General features: G+C 51.3%; 8 protein-coding genes across 8 annotated transcripts; 3 read left to right on the top strand and 5 right to left on the bottom strand.

Moving 5' to 3' along the window:
* Positions 1 to 113: 113 nt before the first annotated feature.
* RHO25_000029 (uncharacterized protein) lies at positions 114 to 1,752 on the bottom strand (the record flags this gene model as incomplete). Its single annotated transcript, XM_023592661.1, has 4 exons — positions 114 to 319; positions 378 to 1,006; positions 1,057 to 1,427; positions 1,480 to 1,752. 4 exons carry the CDS (start codon positions 1,750 to 1,752, stop codon positions 114 to 116), a joined length of 1,479 nt encoding a protein of 492 aa, XP_023459564.1.
* Positions 1,753 to 2,819: 1,067 nt separating this feature from the next.
* RHO25_000028 (uncharacterized protein) lies at positions 2,820 to 4,888 on the bottom strand (the record flags this gene model as incomplete). Its single annotated transcript, XM_023592660.1, has 2 exons — positions 2,820 to 4,359; positions 4,413 to 4,888. The coding sequence occupies 2 exons, from the start codon at positions 4,886 to 4,888 to the stop codon at positions 2,820 to 2,822; spliced, it is 2,016 nt and encodes a 671-aa protein (XP_023459565.1).
* Positions 4,889 to 5,040: 152 nt separating this feature from the next.
* On the bottom strand, positions 5,041 to 6,837 carry RHO25_000027 (uncharacterized protein; the record flags this gene model as incomplete). Its single annotated transcript, XM_023592659.1, has 5 exons — positions 5,041 to 5,249; positions 5,301 to 5,477; positions 5,534 to 6,408; positions 6,461 to 6,630; positions 6,685 to 6,837. The coding sequence occupies 5 exons, from the start codon at positions 6,835 to 6,837 to the stop codon at positions 5,041 to 5,043; spliced, it is 1,584 nt and encodes a 527-aa protein (XP_023459566.1).
* A 449-nt stretch (positions 6,838 to 7,286) lies between these two features.
* Positions 7,287 to 8,849, top strand: RHO25_000026 (uncharacterized protein; the record flags this gene model as incomplete). Its single annotated transcript, XM_023592658.1, has 2 exons — positions 7,287 to 7,624; positions 7,697 to 8,849. The coding sequence occupies 2 exons, from the start codon at positions 7,287 to 7,289 to the stop codon at positions 8,847 to 8,849; spliced, it is 1,491 nt and encodes a 496-aa protein (XP_023459567.1).
* A 117-nt stretch (positions 8,850 to 8,966) lies between these two features.
* RHO25_000025 (uncharacterized protein) lies at positions 8,967 to 11,119 on the bottom strand (the record flags this gene model as incomplete). The annotated part of the gene is made up of 3 exons (XM_023592657.2): positions 8,967 to 10,774; positions 10,832 to 10,912; positions 10,966 to 11,119. The coding sequence occupies 3 exons, from the start codon at positions 11,117 to 11,119 to the stop codon at positions 8,967 to 8,969; spliced, it is 2,043 nt and encodes a 680-aa protein (XP_023459568.2).
* Positions 11,120 to 11,422: 303 nt separating this feature from the next.
* On the top strand, positions 11,423 to 13,110 carry RHO25_000024 (uncharacterized protein; the record flags this gene model as incomplete). The annotated part of the gene is made up of 4 exons (XM_023592656.2): positions 11,423 to 11,456; positions 11,520 to 11,861; positions 11,912 to 12,198; positions 12,250 to 13,110. 4 exons carry the CDS (start codon positions 11,423 to 11,425, stop codon positions 13,108 to 13,110), a joined length of 1,524 nt encoding a protein of 507 aa, XP_023459569.1.
* A 455-nt stretch (positions 13,111 to 13,565) lies between these two features.
* RHO25_000023 (uncharacterized protein) lies at positions 13,566 to 14,350 on the top strand (the record flags this gene model as incomplete). The annotated part of the gene is made up of 2 exons (XM_023592655.1): positions 13,566 to 14,082; positions 14,136 to 14,350. 2 exons carry the CDS (start codon positions 13,566 to 13,568, stop codon positions 14,348 to 14,350), a joined length of 732 nt encoding a protein of 243 aa, XP_023459570.1.
* A 289-nt stretch (positions 14,351 to 14,639) lies between these two features.
* Positions 14,640 to 15,606, bottom strand: RHO25_000022 (uncharacterized protein; the record flags this gene model as incomplete). Its single annotated transcript, XM_023592654.1, has 2 exons — positions 14,640 to 15,052; positions 15,171 to 15,606. The coding sequence occupies 2 exons, from the start codon at positions 15,604 to 15,606 to the stop codon at positions 14,640 to 14,642; spliced, it is 849 nt and encodes a 282-aa protein (XP_023459571.1).
* Between the last annotated feature and the right edge of the window lie 528 nt (positions 15,607 to 16,134).

Genomic DNA, 16,134 nt, shown 5'->3' with positions numbered 1-16,134 from the left:
GCAATATCGAAAACGAGGACCATGAGCGGCTTGGAATGTTGGTAACGTGAACTCATCTTCATCATTTGGGTATATACTTCGTAACATCATCTCAAGGCCACATCCGCAGTTTCTTACAGAGTGTAGCGGAAAGTTGGGCCACCGCCCTCCAAGTTGTCCTTCTCGCCACGATCAGCGGCACGATTCTGGAGCTTGAAGTGCAATTGCAGAATCAAGGTGACCACGATTGTGAGCAAGCTGGCAGTGATACAAGCCCAGAGACCTGGAATATATCTTGGCTTGTCGACCTCGCGGAAGACGAGAGAGCCGGCAATACCACCTGAGACAGATGTTAGCGCCACTGAACAAACTTTTACAGTGTGAAGAGGAAAACTCACCGATACCCCCGAATCCAACCAAGCTGGCAGAGCAGAAAGCACGCTTCCACTGTCCACGGATGTTGTTGGCCTGGAAAGACATGGTCATGACGACGTTGGCTTGGACACCAGCGCAGCAGATGAAGACACCGAGGTATCGAACACCGGAAGACTTGGCCCAGCCCATAAGAGTAAGACCGATAATAGCAACAGTAGCGTTGAAGATGAGCTGGGGTCCACGCATGCGGTACTTGTCGCCAATCCAGGACTCGACCCACATGACCACAGCGGCAAAAGCGTAAGGTGGAGCAACCAAGCACTGACTCTGTGCGACGCTGAATCCCATGCCAAGGTTGAGAATGATTGGCAAGAAGTAGGCGAGAGCGTAGGCCATGGTGGTGGTGCAAAGGAAGATGAGGGCGAATCCCCAGACCTTAGGGTCGAGTGCTGGGGTCAAAAAGCGCTTCATGGTGAAAGCCTCAGTCTTTGCGTCACCGCGGTCGTGCTCGACAGTGGCGATCACGTAGCGGACCTCACGCTCGGAGAGGAAGCCCCAGCATTTCCAGGCTTGTTGATCCGGGAATGGGACAACAAAGACGAAGCCGAGGATGGAGATTAGGACGGTGAGGATACCTTCGATAATGAAGATCCTAAATGATTGTTAGCAAGTTGATCACTGGAGCACTGGCATGTGACTCACCATCGCCAGCCAGCATAGTTGGCCAGTCCGTTCATCTGCATCAAGCCGTATGCGAGGATACCGGATGCAGCGCTTGCCAAAGATCCGATCATGTAGAAAATGGCATATCGCTTTCCGACATCATATCGAACGAACCAAGTCGAGAGTAAATACACCGCTCCGGGGAAGTAGCCGGCCTCGAAAATTCCGAGGATGACTCGGAGTGCAGCAAGATGTGTCCAGTCGTTGACAACGCCCATGCCAATCATGACGATACCCCAGAGAGCGCAAATGCTCGAGAGAAAGATCTTTGGTCCGATCTTGCGGGTCAATGGCGTAGCAACGGGTTGCAGGAGGGTGTAGGTCAGGAAGAAGACGAGGGTAACAATGGCCTGGAAATTGTCAGTCGAGAATTTCCAGCAGCCGAGATGCGTAAATACTCACGTAGCGGTTGTTTCCAACCATCTCCATTTCAGTCCTCATGCCTGCAATGGCAGCATTGGACAAGTTTGTGCGATCCATCAAGCTGACACAGTACATCGTGCCGAGGACGACTACGAGTCTGCGATCGATTCTGTGCTTGATCTTGCGGCCTTCTTCAGGCGTGAACCAAGTGATTGGGTCATTCTCGTCTGGAGTGCCTGGCGTGGGTGTCTCGGCCTTCTCGAGAGCGGTCTCGGTGTAGATGACCTTGTCATCCTGAGCAATGGTCGCCATGATGAGCAAATTTGACAGGCCTAACACAGGACCTCAAGGGAAAAGAATACGACTACGAAGGAGTGGGAAGGAAACAGAACGACCGAGGATCGCCGCACGTCCAGTATATACCACCGCGTGCCCTGCTGAACCTGGTTCAGTCTCACGCGGAGCGCGCGCACACGCGCGCTTCGTATCGTGCGAACGAGCAGGATATTACTTGGCCCCGCGGTGGTATGAGACGTGGCGGACGCCGCCCTCTTGGCAAAAAACCTGAAGCTCCTATAACAAGCTGGAGATTTCTCTTGGTACGCGGGGTCCATCTCGACCACCGGGGTTGGCAAGGCTTGTCATCCTGCGGACTCGCCTGGTTTCGCAACTCAAAATCTACTTCAGGCAGTGCCGGTGGTCTGGCCCTGGCTGGGACGCAGTTTTAGTCGAATTGAGCTCCTGGTCTAGGGCTCGTTGGAGAAGATACTTCGGGTTTTAGTTGCGCTTTGTTGCGGGTCTTCGCCACGTCGCGTGCGCATACGATCAAGGAGGCTTGTGTTGATGCTTGTTGGACATATTGTGGAGTGTCTCGACAGGGGTTGGGCTTAAATGTAAGTGAATAGTCGATATACCCATTCGACGTCGAATTTGAGTTGTATTCCTGACGATCGCTCTCCAGACACATGTTCGCTGCAAGAAGCAGATCTCTCGTGAAGCTCGTGTGCGGGCCACGTGGTACATCGAAACGTGTACCTCAATGGCGCGTGGCTGCGCTGGCGCGGCCCTTACGGCGCGGCGCCGAGCCTGGCGAGAGCCTCACATGCGGGGAAGTCTGCGTGCAAGTTCTGCTTGAAGAAAATCCTCCGTTCTGTCTCTGCATAGCGGCAGTCGTTGCAGGCAATATGTACCGGTGACCTTCGTGAAGCTGCAGAACATACACGGTCCGGTACCGACCGTATTGGATTCTAAGGAAAGTCTAGACGTCCGGCATTGATATTCGGCTTCCCGAGCTGATCTTCACGTGGAAAAGTAGCTGGGACCGAGGGAACCCACGATTTTCGTGCATTGAATGTACTAAGTCCTGATGGTATCTCTTCCTATCCCACAGCCGATAAAATATCGTCAAAGTTTGGTGCATTCCGCCACAATGCCCAGACATCAATATTGTCGATTGGCGACGCGACTGCAAAGATGGCGGTTACTGCGAGTGAGTACTTTGCCACTGTCGAGGGTTTGAACACGCCTGTCACAGCTGGCAAGAGAGTTCTTTGTGCCATGAGGTTCGTATTTGGATCAGCTCGAATGACCATCGCCTTACCGTTGAGGCCACCATTACGCATTGAGAATACTCCACTCGCTCCAGCCTCAGATATTACAAGAGTGCATCCACTATCGTCGGTCCACCATCCTTCTTCAGTCCTCCTGACAGCTTCGCCATCCGAGGACAGCATTGCAATGGGGCGCTCAAATATCGATCGATCGTCTCGAGTTTGAGCAGATATGGCGAAGCCGGCATCGAAAAATTCAACCTCTTCATCAGGAGAGTAGATACGATGGACTCTCACGTGCCATCCTGGCCACTTAGCCATTGGAGGGATAAGCGTTGTGCGAATGGACGCCTCGTGCTCCTTCCACGGCTTCCACGAACTCAAAATTGTCGGTATCGTCTCTTCTCCGATCTGAATGTCCTGATATACAACATCGTATGGATTAAAGCGCACTTTCCATTCATCATCACCTCGCCGCGAGCGACGCACAGACAAAGTGGAATCTGGCGCCATTTGTTCCAAATAAAGGCCGCACGGTACGCTGAAGCCGAATGCAGATGAGTATGCAAACTTGCTGTATTTGGCTTCTCGTGCTCTGAAGCGTTTCTTTGTTGATTGACCAGAGGACAGGAGGAAGTGATGCTCCGCTGTGTTACACATGATGTGCATTGGAGGTTTCAGCAATCTTAGTCGCTCTAGATCGCCCTCTGGACAAATCTCCGGATAAGCCAGCTCTTTACACTGCCAGAATTCATCGTGCTCTGGCAGGGCCAAGACGACGAAAGTCTTCAGACACCAGTAGACGCTCTGCGGCGACGTATAGTTCTCGGCGAGAAACATGTTCGGGTAAGCATATCCGGTATTGAGCGTTGCATCTGTGTTGAAAATAGCTTCGTGCTTCGCCCACCAGCGCAAGTGTCTCGTAATAAGGCCTTTCACTACTCCAGGCTCTTTGACTGGCCCGGGAAGTTCGACTCCAGCTATTGATGCGGCAGACCAGAATGCGGCGAATGCAAAGCGATAAGTCAAGCTCCGGCCAAAGGGAATCGCAGCTCCGTTCTTGCTGAAGTATCTCCAAAATGTGCTTGCAAATTCAGCCGCCTGCTGTTTGTACCTCTTTATTCTTCCAGGATGATAATCTGAAGCAAAACGTACGAATAGGAGTTGGGCGAACTGTATGGCAAAGCTGCCAGAGTAGTAGTCCGCTTGCTTGTGCTCGTCACACCATAGGCCATCGGAGTTCCACCCTTCGCCTAGATAAAATGTGTCTAGGACTTCCAGACTCCGATCGATGTGCGGCTTCACTTCGTCGACGGGGACCTTCAGCACACGAACAAGCGCGAGGTTGACCAAAACACGGAACCAAAGCCTATAAGAACAGTCAGCTAAATCTCGTCAATGTGCGAATTCAAGGCACAAAACCAATTCGTTTGAGGCATCTTGTGCTCATTGATTTGTCTCAACCAAGCGACCAAATTCGCTCTTGCCTTTTCGTCGTCTGGGAATCCAAACATTTCTGGAGCTGTCAATATGGCATACGCAATACTTTCCATCTCCACCATTCTCTGGTCAAAATCGGACAAATCACCCCAGTATTCTTCGCTCCCGGGGTCCACGCCAGCTTTCAGTCCTTCTAGCCAGGTGCTCAGTTGACCGTCCTCGTGTAAAGGCTCTAACTCCAGACGGAGTAGATCTGCAACGACCCATAGCGGACGAGCAAAACCTTCCAGTTGTGCAGCGGTTTCTGAGAAGCCGGCACCAGTTCCTGTTGCGAGCTTGATCCGTGCATTGCGAGGAGATCTGTAGGCATGTAGCGGCTTCAGCAGTGTCACAGCCGCGTGGACGAGTCCAGATCGCGAGTCGAAAAGGTTGTCAGAGAAACCCGGGATATGCGGCATGGCGGTGGTGGCGATCGATTGGATTTCGACACGACGAACAATGCAATGAAAGCCATCATATATGTATCCATAAATTGTGGCATGCGCTCAAGATGCTTCGGGACATCTCGCTGCCGAGCGGCAGAGAGCTCAGGAACAACAAACTCGCTCTCTTAGCGATCATTCTTCTCCACTGACTCAACATGTACGACGCTTTCGCCTTTCAGCTCCTCATCACTGTCACGTTCCGCAGCATTGGCATTAATGTCGTACTTCTTCCTCTGCTCTTCTCTTCGCCAGAGATACTGTCCTACCAAGAACAGCGACCAGTAGCAGATAATGAACACAATGTTAACCGTGAACCCCTTCGTCCATTGTGGAGCTAGCGCTTGTTAGCAGATGCGACTTTTCGAAGATCGACACAGCGGCTTACCTTCGAGGATCGGAAATACCGTAATCGGGTAGAAACTGAAGAATGCCCAACCAATCGTCATCATCGCACCAGTCGTGAAGCTGCGGGCTTCATTGTCATCGCGCATCAACATATTCGCCCACGGGAACAGGATTGGAGTGACGCAGGACGTTAATCCGAGAAGGTAATACACCGTGACTGTAAAATTGTTAGCAAAACAGCTCGAACTCGTGCAATACGTGGATAGCACTTACAATGCAATGCTCTCGGAATATACCAGACTCTCAAGCATACATTCGCAAGTAGTAGGACGCCAGTGACGCAGCTGAAGACAATCCACATTGGATAGATCATCACCAAGCTTGTGACCAGAACTCCAGTCACGATCGCCACACCTTGCACTCCCGTCGGAATAAGATTGATCTCCTCGATCGACCACGTTCCGTAGAGATCGGCGTCTTTCTTGAGCCAAGCTTGCATTTGTCCACCAACATAACTTGTGCACTGGAAGAAGACGTAGCATAGTGCGACAACGTAGAAGTGCCAATGTGTGAAGACCCGTTTCAGCATTTTCTTCGAGATTTTGGAGCTCTGCTTCGTGCCCTGGCTTTGCATTCTTGCAACAGCAAGCAAACGTTCATCCTCTGTAAGCCACCACACTCGAGGCTTTGTGGTCGGTAGTCCCGGGTAGAGGAAGAAACCTGCGAACGCGATGGAGATGCTTATACACCCATCAATTATGAACAGCCATCTCCAACCAGACATTCCAAGGTTGCCGTCCAGTCCTTTGTGTGCTGCAGCCTGCAAGTACCCGCTGAACATGGCTCCAGCGTTGCTAGAGACATACCAGACTCCAGCACGTTTGAACACTTCATCCGCACGATACCAAGATGTGAGGAGGTAGAGCGAGCCTGTAGCGGCGGGAGTCTCGAGGACTCCGAGGAGGAATCTTGTGCCGTAGATCTGAGGGACACCATTCAGACGGGATTGTGTGAAGGTGAGGATTGACCAGAGGGTTTCCATTGTGGGTACGTAGTAGCGTGCGAATTGGGGTCTGGAGATGATCATCATGCTGGGAATCTCGAAGATCATGTAGCCGATGTTGTAGAAAGTGCCGAAGAGAGAGTATCTGGTTCCAATTTTAGTTTGTATTGTGATCTCGTTGACGTGTGTTACCATACTCGTTGCCTTTGATCTCCAGTTCTTCTCTCATACCAGACCAGTATGCGCTGTTGAGAGCATTCTGATCGAGCCATTTGATGTAGAAGCACAAACAGCATAGCGTCAACAAGACACTGTCGAGCTTGCGAACCAGCTTCTTCTCCTCAGGCGAATAGTGACTGGGGTACCACTAGGGCAGAGTCAGTGCTGGTCAGTAGGCAGTTTGTAAGTTACAAGAACTCACATCGAAGATATAAGCCCAAGCCACCCAGACCGATCTCGTAGGCTTCTGCGTCGCACTGCTCACGATGACTTCTTTCCCGTTGACTGTCACAATCGCTTTGTCGTCAACCTTTTTCACAGGCTCAATCACATCTTCGGAATTTGTCGTCGCCATCTCTGCGATAGAGGCGTTGAGTTTATTGAAGAATTCAACTCAAGAGTTCGTGATCTCGTTATGAACGACGACATCCTGCAAGGCGGTATTCACACATGCTATATGTATACAGCGCGACAGCTTCGTGGTCTGCCAGTGTGCTTGTCCAATTCAGCCACATCTGGCTCGGTTGGAGCTATCCCACAGTCCGACCCCTCTCTCCCGGAGTCTTGGCCACGGCGCTCGGAGGATCTGCAGCGGGAGGACAATAGCTTCGTGACATAGGCCGCCGAACAGCTCAGGCAGGCCAAGCAAGAGAAGTTGCCCTAATGAGTGCCAGTGATTGAAGAATGGCGAGCTGCCATACTTGAGGGTAAGCGTAAGCGTTGAAAATACTTGCAACCCATCTTTTGCAAGATCCACTTCGTTTCCATTTGGCAGATGCAGTCTCATCGGCCATCCTTCCAGATATGTCACCGCAGAGCAGCACGGATGTTTCGCCCCAAAGTTCCGTTGGCACTGGTCGCAGTACACCACTTACCGAGTGCGACTCTGAAGAACTTGCTGCAACCTGTCCAGTGGGAAAACGTGATATCAGCGACGTTTTGTCAGAACTCTTCGCCGAGAATGTGACAGCCAAAGCACTTCGTACCGCACACGCCGCACTGTCTGCGCTCCCACACGAGTTTCCAGAGATTGTTCCGATGAACCAAGAGTCAAATGGCAAATATAGTCTTCGACCGGCAGACTTTTGGACTTGTGGTTTCTTTCCGGGAACGTTATACGCAGTCTTAGAAAGGCTCATTAAGTAAGCTGAACAGTTCCATGGAGGTGCGAGCAGAGCTGCAAACAGTGGCTGACATACTCGGTTATTGCACAGGTATCCGCAAAGCGTTCAAGCCAGCGAATCAATAAGCAAAGAAAACCTTCGCCGCGAGTTCGCCTCTCTCTGTGAGACTTGGATCGAACCGATTCGGAAAATGGACAGCCGTACGGATACGCATGATCTAGGTTTCATCATCATGCCGGCACTTCGAGCTGACTGGGAACTCCTTGGAAATCAACATAGCCTAGCCTCGATCATTCGTGCGGCCCATAGTCTAGCAACCAGATACGTCCCATCGTCAAAGGCCATCAGGAGCTGGGATCTGCTTCGGAAGAAAGATATCGAGATTATAGACCAAGAGAGCAACATGATCGTCATCATTGATAGCTTGTGTAACCTCGACTTGCTGTACTATGCTGCTCATCATTCTGGAGATGTGAACTTGGCGCATATGGCGACAGAGCATGCAAAGACCGTGTTGAAAACACACCTTCGGCCGGAAAAATCACTTCAGCCTTGGGCAGTTGGCGAGTCGGAGGCATATCAAGGCCAGTGGTATTCAACTTGCCATGTCGCAAATCTCGATCCAAGGACAGGAGAGCTCAAAGCGCGTCTTACAGCGCAAGGCTACTCGAAAGACTCAACTTGGTCTCGCGGGCAAGCCTGGGCTATCATGGGGTATGTGGAGACGTACGGCTGGACCAAAGATCGAGTATTCCTTGAGACGGCGTGTGGCTTAGTTGAGTACTTTCTCCATCGCTTGTGGACTGCTCCAGCATCTGTACTCTGCGGAAGACATGTCCCTCTGTGGGACTTCGATGCGCCACTGGATGATGAGCGAATGCCACTACGAGATTCCTCTGCAGGTACCATTGCTGCAAATGGACTTCTTGGGCTTTCTCAAGCGCTGCTGGGAGTTCAGGAACCGGCACTTGCATCGAGATATCTTGAAGCAGCGGTTGCAATCATTGAAGGCACTCTCAACTTTGCGTTGGCATTTGAGAAGACGTGCCTGGTGCAGGATGCGAATAGTAAGATCAGCGCAGAAGAGACCATTGCTGGGAGTCGCTTCGACGGGATTTTGAAGTTTGCAACTGCCAATAATAACGCTACCGCCAAGAAACGATATGCAAATCATGCTCTGGTGTACGGAGATTACTACCTTGTGGAGTTTGGCAACAGGCTTTTGCGAATGGTTCTGGCATAGATAGATGTCATGGCAGCTGGAGGAGAACTTTTGCCAGTCTTAGCGAACGGGGTTGCGTTGATAGAATTCCACAATTTCTTGTTGCGCGCCACCAAGAGCCGGAACTGACGATATGTATTACCACATAGCGGAGGTTGTATCGAGCGTTGCAGCAAACATCATGCCGTCATCGAATGCAATTATACGATCCAGGTCGGCAAAGTCTTGATCCAGCATGAGTCCGCTAATTGCGTCGAAATCTGCCGCGTGTGGCTCTGCGGAAGGAATGTTGTCCGAGTCCGATCTTGTTGGTTGTGTGGCTAGTGCTAACGACAGGCTGAAATCTTGATTTGCTTCCGAAGCCCAATACATGACGTTGATACGATACGAGAGATTTGAGACACAAAGACTGTGAAGTTGTCTTAGCCTTGTAGCGTACCTGGCGAAAATGTCTTGCTTTAGACCGGCGGCCGCTACTCCAGTCCACCGTGCAGACATCTCGTCCAGGCTCCGCAGGATGGACCAAAATTCAGAGGGCAGGCCGTTGTTCCCGTTCGATTGCCACCAGATGAGTAGAACTCGCGCCGCGATGAACAAGCAGAAGGCACAGGCACTACTCATTGGCGACTCAGCAAGAGATCTGTGGATGTACTTTTCTGCAATGGAAGCAATCTCGACACTTGCCAAGTAACAAGCATCGACACTGCAATCCACAGGCAGCCGACTCCGAAAATGCCAGTGAGGTGGAGCGTATGCTATTATCTGGTGCAACAGAATCATGGTAGCATTGTGTGTGAGATGTGCTGTCGTCAAATTCGGATCCATGAGCGGAACATGCCTTGTCATGTTGGGATTAGCTCGCCACTTTTGCGGCAACAAAAGTTTCCAGTGCACCAGGCGTGAGTCGAGCTCCTTGAAGCGACCAAGCCAGGCGGTAATTTGAACGGCGTCTCGCACATCTACTCGGGACTGCAAGACGTAGGACATTACGCGGCTCATGGAGTCGGTCGCTTCGATGTTATAGGCGAGAGCACCTATCGTGGACAGCTCCAGTGTGCTTCTGCATTTGTCCCATGTGCCGAAGTAGGGCGTAACTACCAACTCTTCCTTCCGCCACAGATGTCCATCGCAAGGCAATCGACGATGAATGTCATCGGCATATGTTGATGTAGGCCAGCCTGTGGTGACAGCGCAACATCGCTCGAGGAGGAAAGCTATCCAAAAAATCCTGCGTCGCTCTTCCGTTGTCGTGAAGTCATCAGTAGGACGGAGTGGCCGGACAGGCTGACAAAATGGATGACGATTCTGGTCATCCGGCTCCTGAGAGATTTGCATGTAGATTGTGGTTTTTGTGAGAAAGCCAAGTGTCTGCCATGCCCGGTCGATGTTGCCACTTCCTAGATCATCGAAGGCCAGAATGATCAATGCCTGGAGAGCTGCCAGAGATGAGTGGGCTATGGCATTTTCAAATATCCGCTTTCGAAGGCTCGTCTTGCTCTCGGACGTCAATTTATTACCTGGCACAAATTTTGCAGCAGCGACTGTCATGGCGTCAAGCAGGGTGCAAGTCTCCTCTCGTGTTGTGGCACCAGAACTTCCCTGAGAGAAACGACCTTGGTGTATCATCGGGATCCAAGGGTGAATGTGACTGAAATAGGTGTCGATTACTGCATCTGATGACTGGATACAAGGGTTCGATGGTGTATTATGGGGGCCGGCGACTGCTGAGTTCTCCGTGCTGAGTTTTCGCTTCTTGCTGGGAGAGCCGATTGCTTGTGTGGCCGCAACGGAAGGTTCAGCTGCGGTGTTGACCAATTTGGGGAGCTCTTGTGCAAGTAGACTAAGGACATCGTACGCTCTCTTTGGAACGCCATCGTAGGCGTCAGGAAACGCTTCGCCTGTCAAGGGTGAATGAGCTGTGTTGGCCTGCTGTTTCGCTCGCTGCTCTAGCAGATATGTACATTGTCAGACTTGCGAATAAGAGCAAATGTTGGAAGAAATACCAAGTCGTCTGTGTATGGCTTCGATTGCTCCGGGCTTAACACCAGGCTTCGTTCGTTTTGTGGCGTACGTGCATTGTGACTCTGCGAAAGAGCGTCAACGCTCAGCTTACTGCCTCTTTGTTTGATTGAATTACGCGTTCTCCGGCAATGCGAGCAGCACGGACGCTCTTTCGAGCATCGTAGCTTCGCCTTCCTGCACTTCTCGCATGCTAATGCTTCGTGTCCGCAGTTCGACTGTTCAAGATCCAGGCCAGTGCCGTCTTCGGTATCGCCATTCGACGCCGACATGACTGAGTGACCGCATCGTGGTGTACAATTTGCGAAAGATCGAAGTATATGTATTCGTCCGAAGTCCGGGATAATTGCCCCGAGGTTGATTGGAGAAGGGAAGAGGAGTAATGTAGAGAAGTGGAGCTCAAACCGAAACCGAAGCTGACTCAGCGCGCACGGTTCACGCATGTAACACGGATAGACGCAAATGATCTCTGCGGAGTCACAATCTTGTCCATTGACGCACGTCTAGAATGGACTATAATTTGACATCTTGCATCAATACCGGGATGCCTGCTACATGGCTCGCCGCTGCTGAATATGAAGGCGAAAAGGGGCTGTTGGACTTGCAAGCGTAAGCAGCCGATGACTGCAGGGTTGCACAAATGCTCATCAGTTCACTAACGTACGGCCCTAGAACGGAAGATCGGCTGCGACAAAACGATTCCACGGTGCAATAATTGCAATCGATCCCAGAGATTATGTGAAGGCTATGGAATAAGGCTGAACTGGCCCGACCAACTCCAAAGCAGGCGAGACGATCATATCGTATGCTTCGTGCCAGAAGGTTTCAGCGCTGGAGAGTCTATTAGCACTCAACAACGCAGATTTTGCAACACTACTTACCGTGACTTCGCTCTAGCCAAGCAAGAGCGTCTCACCTGGCTTCAGATCATCAAGAGACTATGCGCAGAGCCAAGTCCGTCCCTTACTCTGCACCTGCCAGCAGTGGGCAACGACGCAATGCTGCTCACTTATTGTTCGTATCTGCTCTCCCATTCTGTGTGCACATAGCCTGACGCATGGCAGATGAGCAGATCATAGCACCAATGTGTTCAACAACGAGAGCATGGAACGGTTTTCAATTCCAAGTATTGCCCATGGCCTTGTCCAGTCGCGATAAAGTCAGCAGATCGCTATGCAACTCCATGCTGGCCATATCAGCACATCACCGCCAGTTACCAGGTGCAGCGCTTGCTTACAAAGTGGCTGCCATGAAAGGCTTGCACGAATCCGTCACAACCTTGGGCGGTGGTCTCTGTGTTGTGAGCCCCGAGACAACGCTTGCTACCGCAATGATGCTGTGCATGTATAGTGTGAGCTCTGTAATTTGCCATTTCGAAACTAACACTGCTGACCAGCCTCAGGTATTCGATGAAGAAGAAGCTCAATTCCATGCGCACTTGGAGGGTGCCAAGAAGATCTTGAGCTGCTTACCTGCGAGCCAAAGGCGGCAGCCTGCGATCGAATTCCTCGTAAATTGGATCCTCTACTACGACATTCTGAGCAACTTTGCTCAACCTTTTCGAGACAGTCAAGCCCACCGCGAGATCGCCTTCTCGAGGGACCCGCAAACTAGGCCGGACCTGGTTCGTAATACAGTCGCCCATTTCTATACACCTCTGACATTTAGGAAGATAGTAGGCTTGCTCGGCTGCTCCATTGAAGTGTTCGATATCATTTCCTCCGTCAACAAGGTGCGCGCTGAGGTCCTAGAGCATGCTAATCGGGACATCACAGGCACGAGGTGGCAAATGCGCGTGGCTCTGGAAGAGAAACTACGAAACTTGACGCAAAACTTCAGTCCTGATGAGGTGGCTCATTCCACATGCGATCAAATCATAGCGTCTACAGCGACGGCGGAACTGTACCGCTTGGCAACTCTTTTGTACCTCGTGCGAGTTGTGCCTGTGCATGGCGATGAGGCGCAGAGAAATGCTTATCTGGACCAAGCTTTTATGGCCCTAGGACAGGTCCGCGTGGCAACATGTCCCTGGCCAGTCTTCATAATCGCCTGCGAGTCGCGCACGGAGGAGCAGCGCATGAAGATTCTGAATGTCCTGGACTGTATGGACTCGGCAAGAAATGTCGGCAATGTTCGCATCACGCGGAACATCATTCAGACCATATGGAGACAGCAAGATCTGAGGGGATCCGCAGACATGACCGGGCCGGTGCCTTGGTGGCTTTGCATCGAGTCGAGTATTCCTGTGCCTTGGTTCACATAACAGCAGCATTTTCGTACGATTACAATGAGAACTGTCAATATTCAGCAACGCTCTCGCGTCTAGTAACACAATTTTCTCGGCCGGTGTCGCTCTGATCGCATCTGACTTCTTCGAGAACAAGCTGTGGAGCCAGTAATACCGAATTCTTGGGCGAACGCGGTGCATGCAGCAAGGATTTCTAGTTGGGTCCTCGAATAGGGCCTGTGATAGCGAGGCCGAGTGGCCCTTACGACGCTAGTTCCTGAGCAAGGGTCGAGGTCCGCTTCTTAGCTTCGCAAACAGCTGCCCTCCAGCTCAATGCCAAGGCACATGACGTTCGCTTACCAAAGATTGTTGAAGCTCCATCAACAGTCACACCAAGCTCGAAGCTTGAAGCTCGCAGATTGACAAAAGCCTCTGTATTTTCCCAAGCAACACTTCACCACAGACCAGAAGTTGTCCGACCTTTCGACAACATGGCAAGCCCAACACCCATCGATGCCCCAGAGCACATCCACAAACTCCTGTCCGAACTTCACCAGAGATCCCTGGACCAAGAAGCTGTCCTATCGAAGAGCGGCAAAGTCTTCTCCTCCAAGGTGATAGGCGACCTCGAAGATCAACATGCAGAAAAAGCCGCCAGCGAGTTTGACAGAATTATGCTGGACAAATTCATTGCTTTGGATCAAGACAAATGCCAATTCGTATACCAGCTCATCAATGCAACGGGCGCAACGAACGTTGTCGAAGCCGGAACCAGCTTTGGAGTGAGCACTATTTATCTTGCCCTGGCTGTTGCTCAGACCAAGGCTGCGACGGGCAAGTCTGGGACTGTGATTGCGACGGAGAAGGAACCTCAGAAGGCGGAGATTGCAAGAGGATATTGGACGCAGTGCGGGTCGACGGTTGAGCAGCAAATTGATCTGCGTGTTGGCGACTTGCTGGAGACATTGAAGGTTGATTTGCCAAAGATTGACCTTCTGCTGCTCGACAGTGAGTATCTGTCGCGCGTCGTGATGATTTACTGTAACTGACATGTGTGACAGTCTGGTCCGCTCTATCCTTACCAACGCTCAAGACTGTCCTTCCGAATCTGCGACACGGCGCGGTGGTCCTGACGGATAACACGATTTCCGGAGCAGATGGATACAAAGATCTACTGGCATACTTGCGGGACCCGCAGAACGGCTTTCAGAATATGATATTGCCATTTACCAATGGCTTCGAGATGAGCGTATATCTGCCGAAAGTCTCACAATAGAAATAGAAAGATTGAATAACATCGTCGAGTTGGCCGCAGCTCTCCGCGAAGGCCACTGGAAATACATGATCTCTCATGGCACACAACTTTCTTTCAAGGCTCACAGACCCTGATGGCAGATTTCAGCAGAGACAAAACAACGAGTGAATGTCTGACAAGACAGCTGAACTGTCAGCGGTTCGCCGAGAGTTAAGAGACTGAGAGTGGGGACAATCCAAGACAGTCGTCGGGTCTTGTGGAGCAGCAGCTGGATAAGCCGGTTTCTCTACAAAATGTACGACAGCTCCACTCAATCACCATTCACCGCCGTCTTCTCGACAAACAAATCTCCACTCAAATACTTCAACCCCGTGTCACACCCCACCGTAACCACAACCTTGCCCGGCCCCAGCTCTTCGGCAAGCTTCAGCGCAGCAAGCACATTGAGCCCAGTCGAAGTCCCCACCAAAAGCCCCTCTTCCCTCGCCAACCTCCTACACATCTCTCTCGCATCCTTCTCATCGTACGCTCTGGCTTCATCATACATCTTGGGATCCAGATGCGGCGGAATAGCGCCCGAGCCAATTCCATCGATATTATGGTGTCCAGTGTATCCCTTCGTGAGGATTGGAGAATAAGTGGGTTCTAAAGCGACGATTCTGGCGTTGCCGAAAGAGTGCTTCAAAACCCGGGCTACGCCCTTGAGCATGCCAGCACTCCCTACTGCGCCGCAGAATGCGTCAATTCCGCTTGGAAATTGCCGGAGAAGTTCTTCGCCCATCGTTTGGTAGCCGGATACTGCGTCTGAGTTTGTTGAATTGATCGGAGAACCAGCAATCACTCCTCTCATTCAGCTTTGCAGCCAGCTTTCTCATCTCCGGGAAAAGATTTGCATCATGCCCGCCAGAAGCACTTTCGACAAGATGGAGGTTGGCGCCGAATGCCCGCATGGTCTTCAATTTTTCCTCCGCGAAGATGGGAGATGATATTACTTCGAAGTTGTAACCCTTGATGGCGCAGACGAAGGCTAGAGCAGAACCTGTGCTTCCGCCGGTGACTTCTACGACTGACATGCCTGGTTTCAGCACACCTCTCTGCTCCACTTCCTCGATCATGGCTCGTGGCATTCGGTCTTTGTACGAGCCGGTAGGATTGTAACCTTCCAGTTTCAAGTAGACCTTCGCAGATGTAGGCGGTGTGATATGGCTCAATTGAACAACTGGTGTATTGCCAATCGTGTCAAGGACGGAACCCGTAGGAGGCATCGGCTTAGCCATGATAGTGCGATATGAGGTGCTCTGTTGTTGAGTTGTAGATGCCGCTGGACTGGGCGTAGATCTCCTGCTCGAATTCGATGAGTGAACGGCCTGACAAAGTGCAAGACTGCAGCGGTACATGCCGTCTCCTGCTGAACTGCAATCGCACCTGCGCAAATTCTCACCTCAGATTTATGTATTCAGGCCAGTAAGCACTGTTGTCAAATATAAGCAAACAGCGAGACCGCTGCCAGTTCAACGGCGAAGCTCAGGCTAAATAATTCTGACAACTAGCTTCAAAGCTCTCGCACCAACTTGCCGTAAGAAGAGCCGAACACTAGGTGAAGAAACTTTGGACCTAGGGATGTATCAACGTTGAGGCGCACAAGGGTCCTGAGCGAGGCTCATAAGGAGCATAATGGCGAGTTTTCAATCCGACATATCGTAAAGTTGTGGCCAGAGTACCCCGTGACTCACAGCCACGCCATTTCAGTGACAAGATGAAATGAGGGTCAGAGATATTTCGGCAGAGGGTATAGATAGTGCTCG

The sequence above is a fragment of the Cercospora beticola genome, chromosome 1, assembly GCF_033473495.1.
Source record: "Cercospora beticola chromosome 1, complete sequence".
Lineage (NCBI taxonomy): Eukaryota > Fungi > Ascomycota > Dothideomycetes > Mycosphaerellales > Mycosphaerellaceae > Cercospora > Cercospora beticola.
The sequence above is the reverse complement of the archived record's forward strand: the minus strand, read 5'-3'. Positions and strand labels throughout refer to the sequence as shown.